Source organism: Mauremys mutica, chromosome 6, assembly GCF_020497125.1.
Source record: "Mauremys mutica isolate MM-2020 ecotype Southern chromosome 6, ASM2049712v1, whole genome shotgun sequence".
Lineage (NCBI taxonomy): Eukaryota > Metazoa > Chordata > Testudines > Geoemydidae > Mauremys > Mauremys mutica.
The window spans coordinates 58,097,255-58,113,832 of record NC_059077.1 but is presented as its reverse complement, the minus strand read 5'-3'; the positions used below and the strand labels follow the sequence as shown (position 1 = coordinate 58,113,832).

The following is a 16,578-nucleotide window of genomic DNA, read 5'->3' as shown; positions in this document are numbered from 1 at the left end:
TCCTGTTTTCAGATAGCTAGGTAAAACTATTGAGTTGAATGTGAATTATGTATCATATGGCACAGTATACATCATGGTATATACATCAACACTACTAACATGTTAGAACTGTAGTGGGTTCCATCTTTACTATAATTACAACAGAATTCTGAGACCCAGGGATGACAAGAGTTGTCCTTTAACCTAGTGACAACTTGATTCCTATAGATCAGGAGTCCCCAACGCAGTGCCCGCGGGCGCCATGGCACCCGTGGGGGCATCTTAATGCGCCCGCGTCCTGGCCCCCGGGAGAGCACCCGCCAAAATGCCGCAGCGGCATTTCGTCGGGGACGCCTCTCGCTGACGCCGCTTGCCGTCGACAAGTGACGTCATCGAGAAGCGTCGCCCCCGAATTTCGGCAGGGACGCCTCTCGATGACGCCGCTTGCCATCAACAAGTGACGTCATCGAGAGGTGTCGCCGGCGGCATTTCGGCGGGTGCTCCACTGCCGCAGTGGTCCTTCAGCTGGCGCCCGCCAGCCAAAAAGGTTGGGGACCACTGCTCTAGATGGAACCTGAACAGTATTCTATAATTGGACTTGATGCTACAACTGGGAGCTACATAGTTACTGGTTCTCGTAACTTCATTGGAAATGTAGTGTAGAGAGGCCTTAGAATCACATTCCAATACTGCTGCGGTCAAAAGGTGGTAATTTTGAACACAAGTTTTAACTTGCTTAGGCTGTGTCTAGTCTGTTTCCTTCCTAAAGCTTCACAGTATTGCTACCACATAAATGGTGTGTAATGGTGTGTGAACCTCACACAGGCCCTAAAAGGATTTATGTGGGCCTGAGAGGCTAATTATTTTACCTGTCTCCTCCTGGAAGGAAGGACTAGGCTTAACTGATCATGAAGCCAGTTTGGTAAGAGCAAGCTGGTTAGCAGAAAGTCAGGAAGTTGAGAGCAGAAGTGGGCTGTAGTAAGGGATGGTGTTATTTCCAAGGAACAGAGAAGTGGTGGGGAGGAAACCTGGGGTGGGAAAAATAAGCCAGGGATCGTAGCCCTGAAAGAAGGGTGAACCCACAGAAGTTGTGGGGAAGACTGCCTGAGAGAAGCTGGGTAAGAAGACCAGGGAAACAGCAGCAAAGAGTGGGACTGTACTGATCTTGGTTGCTGGTTACAGGGTCCAGGAGCTGAAATAATAATAGTAATAGTAATAATAGATCCTGCCAGACAAATTCCCTCTGTGCCATTTCAAACTGGATTAGCTCCTTCCTAGAAAATTACATGTAAACATGGTTCTCCCTAGAAAAGTGATTACATTTTGAAAACTGCATAGGTGGAGCCCAACTGTTAAAAAGGATTCTACAGAACCACATTGGGGCAAGCATTGTCTATACTAGGTAACATAGTTGCTGTTGGAAAGGGGTGTTAACTATCAGTGAAGTTGAACCAGGGCTGTAAAGTGTAAACAATTTAACTATGAGGGTAGGCTGGACTAAATCATGTTCAGCACAACTTCAGAAATCATGACTGAGCCTTGAAATTCTGCCACCTTACTGGCAATTACAGGCCAGAAAGCCTAACGTCAGTACCAGGCAAATTGTTTGAAACTATAGTAAGAACAGAATGATCAGACACATAGATAAACATATGTCGCAGGAGAGTCAACATGCCTTTTGTATCGGGAAATTCTCCCTCACTAATCTATTAGAATTCTTTGAGAGTCAACAAGCATATGGACGGGTGATCCAGTCAATGTAGTATGTTGAACTTTCAGATTGCCTTTGACAAGGTCTCTCACCAAAGATTGTTAAACAAAGTAGGCAGTCATGGGCTGTGTTCCCTCTAAGGTGCGCTCACGAGGTCATCAAGGGACACGCACCAGCTGCCCAGGTGCGCACTCAGGTGAGTGTGGAGAATGTGGAGGGTGGGGGCAGTGGAGTGAGGTGATGGGGGTTTGGGGGACCCTTAGAGCATGCAGGGCTGGGGAGGGAGAGATGCCTCTCTCTCCCATCCCCAGCTCTGGCTGGGGCTGCCACGAGAGACACTTCTCTCCCGCACCCCCAGCTCCAGCCAGGGCTGAGGTGGGGATGGGAGAGGAGCCTCTCTCCCAGCTCCGGCCGGGGTTGTGGTGGGGCGGGAGAGATGTCTTTCTCCTCCGTCCCCAGCTCTGGCCAGGGCTGCAGCAGAGATGGGAGAGGCGCCTCTCCACCAGCTCTGGATGGGGATGTGGCGGGGACAGGAGAGATGCATCTCTCCCTCGGCCCCAGCCTCGGGGCCATGGAGGGGGGAGAGGTGTGTGTGTGTGTGTGTGTCTCATACACACACTGTCTCACGCATACACTGTCATACATGTAACACTGTCTCTGTGTCTCTCACATATATACACACATAGTCTTTCACACTCACCTTCCAACACACTTATATTGTTGTTACTTCATGATACTTCCTGCAATGCACATATGTTCTCTGTAATTTTATTCTTTCAAAGTGCTATTTTTTTTTGACTGGTCTATGCATGTCAATTTTTATTTCTCTTATGCTTAAATTTAATTCTTTGAGTAGTGAGTTCTAAAATGCCTAACCTGTCCTGGCTGGAGTCATTATCCATATGGTAACTTTTTAAAAACATATCTAGGTTTTTTGTTTCTACTGGTGACTCACATCTGCACATTACCTTGATATTGGTGCACATAAAATTCATTCCACACAGCTGAAAAAAATTAAAGGGAACATTGATAATTGGATAAGAGGGAAGGGCCACTCATGGATCAGTAACTGGTTAAAAGATAGGAGACAAAGGGTAGAAATAAATGGTCAGTTTTCACAATGGAGAGAGGTAAATAGGGTCTCCCAAGGATCCGTGCTGTTCAATGTATTCATAAGTGATCAGGAAAAGGGATGAACAGTGAGGTGGCAGATGATGCCAAATGACTCAAGATAGTAAGTCCAAATCTGACTGCAAAGAGTTACAAAAGGTCTCACTAATCTGAGTGAGAAGATGGCAGGTTAAATTCAGTGTCGATAAGTGCAAAGTAATGTAGGTTGGAAAACATAATCCCAACTATCCATACAAAATGATGGGGTCTAAATTAGCTGTTACCACTCAAGAAAGAGATCTTGGAGTCATTGTGGATAGTTCTCTGAAAACATCCACTCAATGTGCAGCAGCAGTCAAAAAACTAACAGAATGTTAGGAAGTATTAGGAAAGGGATCGATAATAAGACAGGCAAATATCATAATGCCATTATATAAATTCATGGTATGCCCACATCTTGAGTACTGCTTGCAGTTCTGGTTATCCCATCCAAAAAAAGAATATTAGAATTGGAAAAGGTGCAGAGAAGGGTAGGGAAAATGATTAGTGGTAGGGAACAGCTTCCATATGAGGAGAGATTAAAAAGATTGGGACTGTTCATCTTAGAAAAGAGAGAACTAAGGGGGGATGTGGTAGAGGTCTATAAAATCATGAATGGTGTGGAGAGAGTGAGTAGGAAAGTGTTATTTACCCCTTCACATAAGAACTAGGGATCATCCAATGAAATTAATAAGCAATAGGTTTAAAACAAAGATAAGGGGGTACTACTTCACATGATGCACAGTTTACTTGTGGAACTCATTGCCATGGGATGTTGTGAAGGCCAAAAGTATAACAGGGTTAAAAAAAGAACTAGATAAATTCATGGAGGGTAGGTCCATCAATGGCTATTAGCAAGATGGTCAGGGATGCAACCTCATGCTCTGGGGTGGCCCTAAACTTCTGACTACCAGAAGCAGGGACTGGATGACAGGGAATGAATCATTTGATAAATTACCTTGCTCTATTAATTCTCTCTGAAGCATCTGGCACCAGCCAGTGTCAGGAGATAGGGATACTGGCTAGATGGACCATTAGTCTTAGCCAGCATGTTTGTTTTTTATGTTCACCTGATGGATTTATATGCCCATCCAAGAACAGAATTTGTCCTTTACTTTTTCCTTAAATTCCATGTGTTGCAAAGTTAATTTGACTCGGACTGCAAGAATAGTAGTGTGGATGTTTAACATTGATGTGAAAACGGTGTACATGATTATAAAACTAACACTATTAAAGTAACCAATTTTGAAGTTAAACTGGTTTAACTTTGTACAAGCAGAGTTTATGCTGGGTATCTAGTGTAAGGAGAGAGGGGTTACTAAAGTGCTTCCCTTTTCCCCTCCCAGTGCTTCAGAAAGAAGGCTCATACCCAAAGGAGATTAAATAATTTATTTATGGAAGCCAACATATTTGGTTTTTTTGTTTTGTTTTAACAAATACTTTGATTTCTTAAAAAATTACAAGAAAAGAATAATTGAATATCAGGGTTGGAAGGGCTAGTCTAATGCCTGCTGAAAGGGGGACCAATCCCCAGACAGATTTTTGTCCTCCATCAGTGATTGAACTCACAACCCTGGATTTAGCAGGCTAATACTCAAACCACTAAGCTAACCCTCCTACTGAGATAGATAGATAACCTTAGTTTTAGAATAAGTATGTGGTGAAGGAAGCGTTTTGGGATTTTTTTTTCCATAGCACTTGGTTGATAACATACAAATGTAGAGATTACAAGACATTAAACCCAAGATTGGTGGTGTTCATTTTTTGTGTGTTTAACTTCTTTTTTCATAGAGAAAAACACAAAATTGTAGCTCTGCTGCATATAATTTCTTTTGACTCACTTTTTGGACTGCTGTCTTATCCTTGAGAGGCTTGAAAGAAGAGATGTTACTGGACCAAAGGACAGATGGACAAGCCAGGATAAGCAAACGCAGGCCCTGAGAAGTCTGTACTGACCAGAAAGGCACAATGTTTAAAACAAGAGAGTTGGTGCAGAGGGGTCAGCTTCCAGCAACAAGAGAATCAGCCCCTCAGTTGCTCTCTACACAGTTGGAGAGAGAACTCCATTTGCCTCTTCTCCAAATGAACCAGTTGACCAAAAGCCTCCAGCTTCTTAGGGAGTGTCCCCCAGCTCAACTACCTGTTCCTGAAATCAATTGGCTACTGAAAGCCTTGGGTAGAGACACAACCAAAGCTCCCTGTTCAGAGGGAGAGGAGATTCTAGCCTCCCTTGTACTGGAAGCTGAGGGAAGACTAAGAATTGATCAACACAAGGACTTGCTCAATCCAATGAGTGATCTGCCTGCCTCACAATGGGATGCCACCATTGTGAGTAATCTGTGCACGTCTCAAAACTAGTTAATAAAGGCCCCTGGGGTGAGTTAAGAGCTGGTCTGTGTATACAGAGCCAAGCAAAGGCTTACATGTAGCAGAAAGGGTATGTCAGCACCACAGTGCTCCCAACAAAGGTCAGGCCTGCAACTTCTCTGTAACTTTAAATTCACCTCCTTTTGGTCATTCCAAAAGTGCTCCAATCCATAGGGCAGTGTGTACATTCCATCTGCCTGAAACTGGTGGATAGACACTGGGCATGTACCCCAATTGCCTTTATATGATTTTTGAAGGATATTGATTATAATTAGTTACTAGAGGGAATATGATTATTTCAGGGAGGGTCTGATTATTGTTGTAAGATTAAGGTATTCATTTATTTATCTGTTCCCCTTGATCTTCCTTCATTTTTATCCTAATTTCTGTCCTTACTCCTTTAACACTATTCTCCCCCCCCCCGACATGTTTGTTCCTTCTTAAAACTGCTTGGCCCTTGATTCTTTAATAAAGAAACAAGAAAATCAGGATGTTGGGCACTAGGATGACGAGAGGGCAAGTTGCTCAACTGTAGTAATTTTTTTGGACCCATTTGTGGGTTTGCCACAGTCAAGGGACAGTGCATGGTTATGCTGTCCCAGGAATAACCCAACAGACCCATGATAACTCTCAGTCACAGTCTGCCTCCTAGTTTTCCCTTCATCCACAGAGGAAGTACCTAGTATTAGGCCTATGGTAGCCAGCACACTGAGAACTGGTAGTCACTACCCCATCCTTTTGTCCCTCTCCTGTTTAGCCCCGTCCTGCTCAATGACATGGAGATGAGGCAGCCCTGCAAAGGCTCCTCTGTGCTGCTACCTATGATCCAGGAAGCTGGTACAAGGGAGTAAACGGGTTGCCATATTCCCTCACGTAGCACACGATGTGCCACAGACTGGCCCCCTCTGTGAGCAGAACACCTACCCACAGCTACATTTTGAAGCAGGCTCACCAGCTTTGAAAGGTACTGCTGTGTCCACAAAGTCTTCAGACTACATAATTTTCCCTTCTATATAATTTCTTTAAATGATACATAATGAGATACCACTGGAATAAAGGCTTGTAATCATTCTTATTTTGGAATGTACTGTACAGTATCCTGCCCTCTTCCAGATCTTTGAACACTGTAATTCCCTTCGCTCTTGAAGTCTTGAGCAGTCCTAGACATTCATGTGTGAATATTTTTCTCGTCATATACTCAGTTTCCAATATATTCCTCAGATCTGATCCATTTTCTATGTTTCAGTTTTGCTGACAGTGATTTTATCACTATCTGAACCTTGTACTCATTTTTAACAAGAATTGTAACTTACACTGCACTGCTCAGAGAGTCATTTGCACTATTAATGTATAACCTTTGATTCAGAATAAAAACTGAGGGGGAAATACTAATGGTATGTGTAAGATCTGCTTTAATGTATTATGGGAGCAAAACCATGATACACTATAGTTTAAAATATCACATTTAAAACATCTAGTAAATCAGTCTATCGATTCAGTTACTCAATAGGTGTACAATGTTTAATCTCAGAAAGCAGATGGTATTTTCATGTTTATCTTTGCCAGTTTAATTTTACTGTTGAAATATTTATTATGGATTCCTATTCGAGAGCTCTTAAAAATGAGGCATAATGTGATCGTGAATAGTTACTATAGCAGCTGCATGTACATTAGCTTAAAGACTAAGCTGCACATTGAAATGCTCGTGTAATTATGTATTTCATTAAAAAAACAGAGTAGGTTATAGCTGCCAGTCAATTTTCCTACCTACGCTCCATTTCTTTGTAAGACTGATTTTCTGTAAGGTCTACTAGAAGTGATTTAAAAATATTGACATTTTCAAAGTTAATCTTTTCTTTGGGATTCCCATTGCAGCACATCTCCTTCCTTTTATCTTTTAGTCACGGATTCTGCATTCAGATGCATACAGGTGTAAATGTCCACTTGCATGGAGAATTGGTACCTTAGACTGTAAGATTTCCTGGCAGACTATGTCTATTTTATTCAGTGCACAGCATACAGTTGATGATTAATGAATAGGTCTACTCACAAACATTGGTCTTCATGCTTTGTAGTTTCCTGTCACATATAGAAACACAAAAATTGGTGTTTATATTTGCCTATTTGTTGCTCTGTGAGTTATATGCAAAGTTTGCATACTGTTGAGTTCTGGATAGCAGGCCCCAGAAATAGATGTTGAAAACTGTCTATCAAAGTTCATTAGGAGAGGAAAGAGAACCACAGGTCTCTAATTTTTATATGCCTGTGTGTGTATATATATACACACATATTTAGAGAGAGTTAGTTGTCTATTCAGGTACCTACCATAGCCTCAGAATTTTTGTTCAGACTAACACTAGTTATTGCCCTTTTTTGATGCTCTACATCCTTTCTGGTGTGGGTGTGGGAGGGTGGGGTCAGAGAATCTTTTTCATTATTATTTTAAAATCTATCTGGGTGCTAGAATATTTCACTGTAATCTGTATCCCACTGGATCGAATCCTGAGGTCTTTATTCAGTTTTTAATTAGTCCTTACGCATGCAAAATCTCCTTTGAATTTTGTTGCTTAAATATTAATTGGCTAATACAGTCTGTATTTTCTTAATACACAATATTTTATATAAAGCAATTTATATATATATATACTTTCCTTCCCATGTATCCTTAAAAGCTGATTAACCCCTACAAATATGAAATTTTACATGATAGGAGCTAGGTTTGGTATCGTGGTCAGTTATAAAACAAACATTTATCTTGCTAACAAGGATATAATAGCTTGTGTGAGCTTTATTTTCATGGATTGCTATCTTAAATTAGCAAACAAATTGTGATGTTATGAATTATATAGTGTTGCAATTACAACTGCATATATTCATTTCCTGAGTGCGTTCAGTGTGCTCATTTAATAGAAATTGTTACTATAAGGGCAGTCAATAATCCCTTGTTGCAGTTACTTTATTCATTAGTGTTCATTTGGAGCCACCTATGAATTGCATCTTTATACTTTCTTGGTTCTTTTGACCAGTCCTGATGCCATCTGAGATTAGCTATAACATTGGAATAATTCTGTCCCAAACTTTGTTTCCAGTTGATAAATTGCTTCTTGTTGTACTTGTGCACAGAGGCAGAGATTCTTGGATAGTTTACTATGGAGCGAAGCTTTTTGTCCAAGGAATATGTGACTTCTGGAAATGTTGTGGCTATGTTTGCCAGTTCATCTGGATCAGCAGATAGATCTGTAACAAACAAAAACCAGTTAAGCACAATTTGCCAAAATATGATTTGGTAAAAACAGAACCATTAAAAATATCTAGTGAAGAATCGTGATTAGTATACCAAAGAGCTGAGGAGGTACTGAATGCCCATCTGAATATGCTATATATTTCCATTTGTCAGTTCGAAGCATATAGGTGGAAGAATTCGCATTACATCCATGAAATTCACTCAGGATCCATGTGGGGTGCAGCCTTCTGGATGAGACTTCATCTTCTGCCATTTCAGCCAACAATGGTATCAAGGAATATCCACTGAGATTCTGCGGGATAGGAATTCTAGCTATATCTGAACAAAGATATAAACATAGTTACGCCTTCTTTTAATAAACTCTATAATGATAATTAACGTTATATCAAACCACTACATTATTAGTTATCTGAACAGTGACCATGCTACTGTGTTATAGTATACCCTCTAATTATGCTTCCTGATAGGAAACAGAAACACACAGGTTCACTAAAAAGAACATTATTGAGGCATAAAACCACAAAGCAAGGAAATTCTAAGATACGGTTGTCACATCAATGTGAATTCCACCTTAGTGGGCCCATGTTGCAGTTCATGTCGTGCTCTTTTGTCTTTGTATGTCTGAGGTGAGATCCAGCAACACTATGGACCCTTTATGCCATTTGAAAAGACCAGAGCAACGTAAAAGGGCCCTAAAAGCTCCATATGGGATTGGGGGAGGATTTACCTGGCCTAGGCACTGCATTATTATTATTTAGCTTTTATATAGCGCTTTTCAGCAGATTAAATGCTTTACAAAGGGTCAGCATCACTACTCCCATTTTACAGATGACAAAACGGAGGCACAGAGAGTTGAAGTGACTCGCCCAAGGTCACCCATCTCCTTGCAATCCCATGCTGGGAGGCAGAAGGGGTCTGCCAAGGGCAGGGCCACATCTTTGGAACCTCTTAGTGCCAACTGACAAGGGGCACAGGAATCTCCTCCCTCTGGTATTTACATTATAGCTCAGCAAAACAGTGTCATGCAAGGTCTTGAATAAAAGTCTGTGTCACTCAGTATCATTGTGAAATGTATGTACAGATACTATGTAAGGAGGTGTGTGTGAGTACATATATATAGAAAATGTCTTAAAGTCTGTAGCTAGGGACTGGTCACCAGCAAAGGTGAAAAACAGGCTTCTTGTCAGAGAGGAGATGTTTATCCATCTGTTTACATGTAAATTAAGTATTGTCTAGTTCACAGTGGGTTTCCTATCACCAGTCTGAACTGAATACAAATGAAGAATTGTGGGGATTTAAGAAATAAACTAACAGGAAGAGAAAAAAATGGGGGTGGAAGAACCCTATCTAGAGGTGTTCTTCAAACATTTGCCTGAGTATTTTGGTAGGGACAAAGGAGGCGCCTGGGCACAATTACTGAGGAAGAAAAAGGACAGCAGTTTTGCTTCATGAAAAAGGGTCTAAACCAGACTTGGTTGAAAACACTGGGGAGAACTTTGGGTGAGACAAGCATCTTTAGACAAGAAATTAACCTGTTAGTTTAGCCTCTACAAAGGGTGTTATAGTTTTGTTTAATATGTTATTTGTTTCTAATACTCTTACTCACTATCACTTAAATCTCTATTTTTTTTTATAATAAACTTATTCTTGTTTTCACTATAAATATAAGTGCTGTGATCCTGGGTTGCATGTTACAAGCAGGGCCGGTCCAATCATTTAGGCGACCTAGGCAGTCGCCTAGGGCGCTGGCATTTGGGGGGCACCATTTTCTTCGGAAGCGAACGCGGTGGCCGGATCTTCGGTGGCCGGATCTTCGGCCGCCCCCGGCATTTAGGCGGAGGGAGCTGGGCAGGGGAGCGCGGGGAGGGCCGCCTGCAGCAAGTAAGGGGGAGGGGGTGGCACACAGGGAACTCCCTGCCCAAGCTCACCCCTGCCCTGCCTCCTCCCCGAGCACACCGTGGCCACTTCACTTCTCCCGCCTCCCAGGCTTGCGGCGCCTAAGCTGATTGGTGCCACAAGCCTGGGAGGCAGGAGAAGTGAAGCAGTGCTTGGGGAGGAGGCGGGGTAGGGGTGAGCGTGCTTGGGGTGCTCGTGCACGGAGCAGGGGTGAGCTGGGGTGGAGGTGGGAAGCTGCCGCAAGGCAGGGGCGCCTCAGGGTGGAGCTGCTGCGGGGGGGGGGGGGGGTCCCACAGGGCAATTGTGCGGGGTGGGAGGGCGCAAGGTGGAAGTTTTGCCTAGGGCGCAAAACATCCTTGCACCGGCCCTGGTTACAAGCTGATGTGTACTGTTCCTTTGGGAGCTGTGAGCCTGGTAATTCTGTGAGTGAGTGTTCAGTGGATTAAGGGCCTTGATACTGCAAGAAGCACTCTGAAACTAAGTGGTCGGTGTGTGTCTATCACTACCTGCACAGAGAGAGTAAAGCCTGCAGAGACCTGGAAGTCAGTGTGTGTGCTGCCAGAGGATGCTGATTTCAGCAGGCACAGACAAGACTGTTTCACACTAAGGGCAAGTGGTAATGAGGTGCCTCAGAGTCATAACCCTGGGGAGCAACACAACAGCACATGGCGCAAAAGAGATTCTGGGCACGGTGCAGTCCAGGTAGGCTGCCATAACTCAGGCTGCCCCCCAAGAGCTACATTATACTAGGGGACTCTCCAGCCCCCAGAGCAGGGCTAGATTAGGAGTGCGCAAAGATGCATTGATACTCTAGGAGGCACAGTACAGAATATCACCTATGCTATCTAAACACCAAAGTGTCTATTAAGAATGCAGTACTATTTTTATCATCATTAATAACTCTGTTTTCCATTTCACAGTGGCCTGCAGTAGTGTGTTATCTCCTGTTTTATGCATAGGTTATTGCAGGTACATAGAGTAGTCACTTCATTTGCTAATGGCACCTACTGTATGTATATAGCCCATCCTAGTGACATTTTTTTTCTCAGTAGCATCTAACATCTTTCTTCTCCTCTCCTAGCTTTGTTAAATTGCTTCTGTAGGCTATGCATCAGTCTATAGATCTGCATCCTGCTATGGTGAACAGGTGGCTTCATGGAAGCAGCATTTGACTTAGCAGTAGGAAGAAAAGTAGTATCTTATGTAAACCAGTAACCTACAGTCTTTGGGCCAGACTATGCCCAGCCCTAAATGAGTGCACAAGGGATATAAGCCCTGGTCTCTTACACAAGGAGTGTTCAAGGCTAACATCTTCAATAGCTGTAGCCTCCCTAATGGGGCTGAGGGAGCCACACCGCCCAAACCACCTCCATGCTGACCAGCAAAGCTGAGGCCACCTGGATGGAAGGGCATGTCCCACCCTGTTAAAGGATATGGAATAAGAGTTGCAATCTTAGGGAAATTATGCCTACCTGCCAGGGTCACTCACGACCCTTTGTACCCGTTGCAATTTATCCTCAAATCAGTCAGATAGGCAATGAGTGAATCTCCAGTTTCTCCGAAAACAAAGTATTTCGATAAGATGGTTTCTTGAGACGAGAGACTATTTCCTTGTGACCATATAAGCCAAAGCAATTACATTTGTAATGGCCAAAGACGCATTGGTTGTTTCATCACTTGCCAGAAAGGAAAGGTTAAAAGATGACTGAGATGCTTCTTCCTTTTTTTTCTTAGTCACCTGAATAATTTAATTCTACTTGATTTATGTTTCTATTTTTGACATACTGATTACAGGAAGGAGGAATTGGCAGAACAGAAGAAGAGTGAGAGAACAGGAAGGAGATGGCTTTAAAAATACAGACTTCAAGAAGAGAGACTGAAAAGAAAGGATTTTAAAAAACTTGGATCAATAAATTATTTGGAGGGAGTGATAGACAACCAAGAAGAGAGTGATTTAAAATCTGTTAATATATTGTTGGGATCAAATCTGGATTTACATCCGGTCCATAAGATGGTATATATCCTATCCTGGCTCTGAAAGGACTAATGTTGGCCTGAGGAGACTGTTAAGCCATCAGGCTCTATCTGGGTCATGGACCAGGCCTAAATATGTCTGAAGTCCAGCTAGGAAAGGAGTTGAGAGATGACTACAAACAAAGGAAATACAGATGAGAAGAAGGCTGCAGACAGAAACTCTGCAGTCATTCTCTAGGACTTGAGAGTGGAGAGTCTGGGAGGGTAAAGTAGGAAGACCAGGGGGAAAGTTGGTCCTGGGACCCTTTCTGGAATAAGGAAGTCTGACAGGAGGCCAGAAGTGACATGGAGGAGCAAGCTACAGTGGCGAGCCCTGATAAAAGGGCAAGATTGGGATTTCCTGGGATGCACTCAGTGAGGCACTGATAAGGGAAACATAAGAGGGGTGACAGATCAAGCCCAAGGAGGGCAGAAGTTGACTTAAATTGGTACTCGGTTTGAGATTTTGTTGGGGATGAATCTAGAGAGGTTGTGGGGAGATGCCCTGAAAAAGAGTCTGTGGCAAGAAGTGTAGGGAGGAAGCAGCAGAAGTCTGGGAGTAGACCTTGACTGCAGATGTAGGGACTCTGGACTGGAACCCAGTACTGTGGGTTTTCAAACCAGACACTAGGGAAGATGGCATGAAGGCCCTGAGTAGGGGTCAGTGATGATGGAGAGCCTTGAGAGAACAATGTGAGGACCCTGGGGCCAAGAATCAGGGCCAAAGACCTTTGTGTGGACATTGGACTGTTCGTTATTCTGTTACCTAGAAGGAACAGGACTAAAGTGTGACCTGGCCACAGGGCTGAGTCGTGAGAGAGACCACCGCAGGACTGGTGTAGCTATTGGCAGGGCATCACTATATGACAGATCAACTATACCATGTCCAACCATGAGGGGGCATGCCAGCAGTGAGTCAATTCCTCCACAGTCTCAAGTTAGAATTTGAATCAAGGTGAAAGTGACTGAAAAGTTATAATTTGAAGGCTGTTTTGAAGGTCTTTGTGGTCTTGGTCTAATCCCTGTTGAACAGGTTACTATGTTAAAAAAAGCACCATATCACGGAAATGGATGACATAGGGGACTGGTCATAGGATGGAGAGACTTCAGTCTCTAGTAGGAATTGACTAAATATCATTACCATCTGATGGCTGTTTAGTGAGGAAATGTGTTGGTGGTCTGACCCTGTATCTACAGTATAACAGTTCAGATCACAAAAATCGCTATTACAATTAGCACTATAAAGAGTCCTAGGCTTCATTTAGCATAAAAACTGACCTATCCTCTTGTCAATGAATGGGGTCTCTTCAGAGACCAATTAAAAGGGAAATTTTGGTGTGTTTGCACTGTGCTTCTGTTGTTTGTTGCTGTACCTGTTCTTTGGACACAATCACTTTCCAGTGTTCGCAGTTCAGCACTTTTAATACATATGCAATTCATTAAGAAAAAGATAACAATGGGTAGAGGAGAAAGGGTGACAAAACAGTGAGATGAGAGGAGAGAAATATGTTGAGGGCAGAGGGATAGGAGGACATATGAGAAGTGGAAGTGGCAGAACAGAAGAGAAAGAACATCTTTTATTCTTAGTGTTCTTTCTTTTCTCTTCTCTCTCAACAACTTTGCCAGTTCTACCCTTTTCCTCCTATCCCATTTCACTTCTCCCTTGGACAACATTCTGACTCTTCTTTCTCCCCTCAACGTTGCTGTCAGAGTCCACCCCAGTCTTCCCCATCCACTTTCCTCTCTGATTTTGACAGCTGGCTCGCTATCTTTGTAACCATGTACCATTTTCATCCTACCAGCTTCATCATCTGTCAAGTCTGACCTTCAAAGCTAGATATACTCTCCCACTCACCAAGACGGCTGATCACTCAACATTGAGGTCTCATCTGCTCTCCTCTAACCTCTCTGCTTGATCCAGTGTGTCAGGGTCTGTGGAAGACTGGTGCCCAGGACGTGGGTGGTCTGGTTTGGTGGTTGGTGCAGTGTTCAGGAACCAGAGGCCAAGAGGCAGATCCAGAGTCAGGTGTCAAAGTTGAAAGTCTGAAGCTATAGAGCCATAGCCTAGCATTAGAATTGGGAAACAGACTGGAAACAGGAACTGAAGCCAAGGGTCAGTACTAAGTCAGAAGCCAAAAAGCTGAATAAGGTCAGAGCTGGAGCAGTCAGAAACCAGGGCAATAAGGTTGAGGGACCGGAATGAGGCCGAGGGCAGGAGCCGGGAACAGGGTAGGGTTGAAGTCAGGAGGCGCAGATTATGCCAGAAGTGTGGCAGCGGATGGTAGGGTCTGTAGCAGAAGCAAGCCAGGATCCACTTTGTTGCCCAGACAACTTCTAGTCTCTTTGTGGCTTAAATAGTGCCAAACCCAGCATCTTCCCTGGGAAATGATCGCATAATGTGAGATGATTGTGTGAACTGTCTTTTCTTCTTCAAGTGATTGCTCATGTGTATTCCACAATAGGTGATTCCAGGCTATATCTGTTGGAGGTGGGTAGGAGTTCACAGACTCTCAGGCTGGAGTACAGCCCTACCAAACCCGGCATCTTCCCTGGGAGATGATCGCATAATGTGAGATGATTGTGTGAAGGGAAGATCTGGACTGGGGCAGCCACGGGTGAAACGCCCCGCTCAGCTGCCCACCAGGAAAACTGAGACAACTTTGCCAAGTAGGCTTGATGCATGGAGGGTCACCTGCTTTCCAAGAGGACGCGCTGAACCCCTTCTGAGCACGTCCTTTCTTCCTGGCCTAACCATTGAGCAGTCATGCTATGATGTGGAGTGCTGTTAGGCTGGGGTGAAGGAGGTGGCAGGTCCTGGGAGAGCAGGTCCAGGCAGGATGGCAACAGCCATGGTGGGGCGACTGCCAGGCTCGTGAGGGTCCTGTACCAATGTTGCCTGGGCCACACCAGGGAAATCAGGAGGATCCGGGCCCTGTCCATTTTTATCTTTTCCAGGACCTTGCCGATCAGCAGGATGTGGGGGAAGGCATAGAGAAGCTGGCCCAACCAGGATAGGAGGAAGGCATCAGAGATGGTGCCCACTCCCAACCCCCCCCTCCCCGGAGCAGAATCAGGGACACCAGTGGTTCTGCCAAGTCGCCAACAGGTCCACCTGGGGAGTTCCCCACTCTTCGAAAAGCTTGTGCACCACCTCTGGGTGTAGAGACCACTCGTGCTGAGAGCAGAAGTCTTGGCTCAGGTGATCCACTTGTGAGTTCTGGGTGCCTGGTAGGTGGTCTGTAGGCAAATGTTGTGGGCTATACAGAAGTCCCACAGCCTGAATGCTTCCAGGCAGAGGGCTGGGCCCCGCCTTGCCTGTTGATGTAAAACATTGAGGCCGTGTTATCTGTGAGAACCCTGACCACTCTTCCCTCCAGGTGGGAGTGGAAGGCCACACACAACAGACGGACCACCCTGAGTTCCTTGACGTTTATATGCAGATCACAGACCCTGGGTCTGAATGTCCCCCATATGGGCTCCCCATCCCAGGTCCGACGCATTGGACACCAGCTCCACTGATGGGGGCCTGCCCCTGAATGGGACCTCATGGAGCATGTTCCCCAGGGAGGACCACCATTGTAGGGAGGCGATCACCAGCTCGGGCACAGTGAGGACTTTGTCCATCCTGTCTCTGGCCTGGAAGAACACCGAGGCCAACCAGAGCTGGAGGGGCCTCATCCTGAGTCTGGTGTGGCAAACCACATATGTGCATGCCGACACGTGACCCAGGAGCTGGAGGCACGCTCTGGCTGTGGTCACAGGGTACCTTGTGACTGTGTCGATGAGCCCTTTCAGGGTCTCAAATCTGTCTGGTGGGAGGGAGGCCTTGGCCGATGTCACGTCCAGGATTGCCCCGATAAACTCTATGTGCTGTACCGGGTCTAACGTGGACTTGGTGTCGTTCACCAACAGGCCCAGGGTGGTGCACATGGACAGATGCACCACGTGATTCCGCACCTGCAACCGGGAGCTGCCCTTGACCAGCCAGTCTTCCAAATGGGAAAGATCTGGACCTCATAATGTCTGAGGTAGAGCGCCACCACAGACATGCATTTTGTGAATACCCTGGGAGCAGTGGACAGGCCAAACAGGAGGACATAAATTGGCAGTGCTCCTGCCCAACCGTGAAATGGAGGAAGTGCCTGTGTCCCTTGAATATATGAATGTGGAAGTATGCGTCCTGCAGATCGAGGGTGGCGTACCAGTCCCCGGGATCCAG

At 44.7% G+C, this 16,578-nt stretch overlaps 1 protein-coding gene across 1 annotated transcript in view; it reads right to left on the bottom strand.

The window, feature by feature from the left end:
* Window positions 1-7,976: 7,976 nt before the first annotated feature.
* ARSK (arylsulfatase family member K) overlaps window positions 7,977-16,578 on the bottom strand; it is a 48,701-nt gene continuing 40,099 nt past the window's right edge. The window contains exons 7-8 of the mRNA XM_045020985.1: window positions 8,544-8,768; window positions 7,977-8,443 (exon numbers count right to left, since the gene is read on the bottom strand). Coding sequence (XP_044876920.1) covers window positions 8,163-8,443; window positions 8,544-8,768 — 506 coding nt within the window. The 3' untranslated portion in view covers window positions 7,977-8,162. The remainder of the gene's footprint in view (window positions 8,444-8,543; window positions 8,769-16,578) is intronic.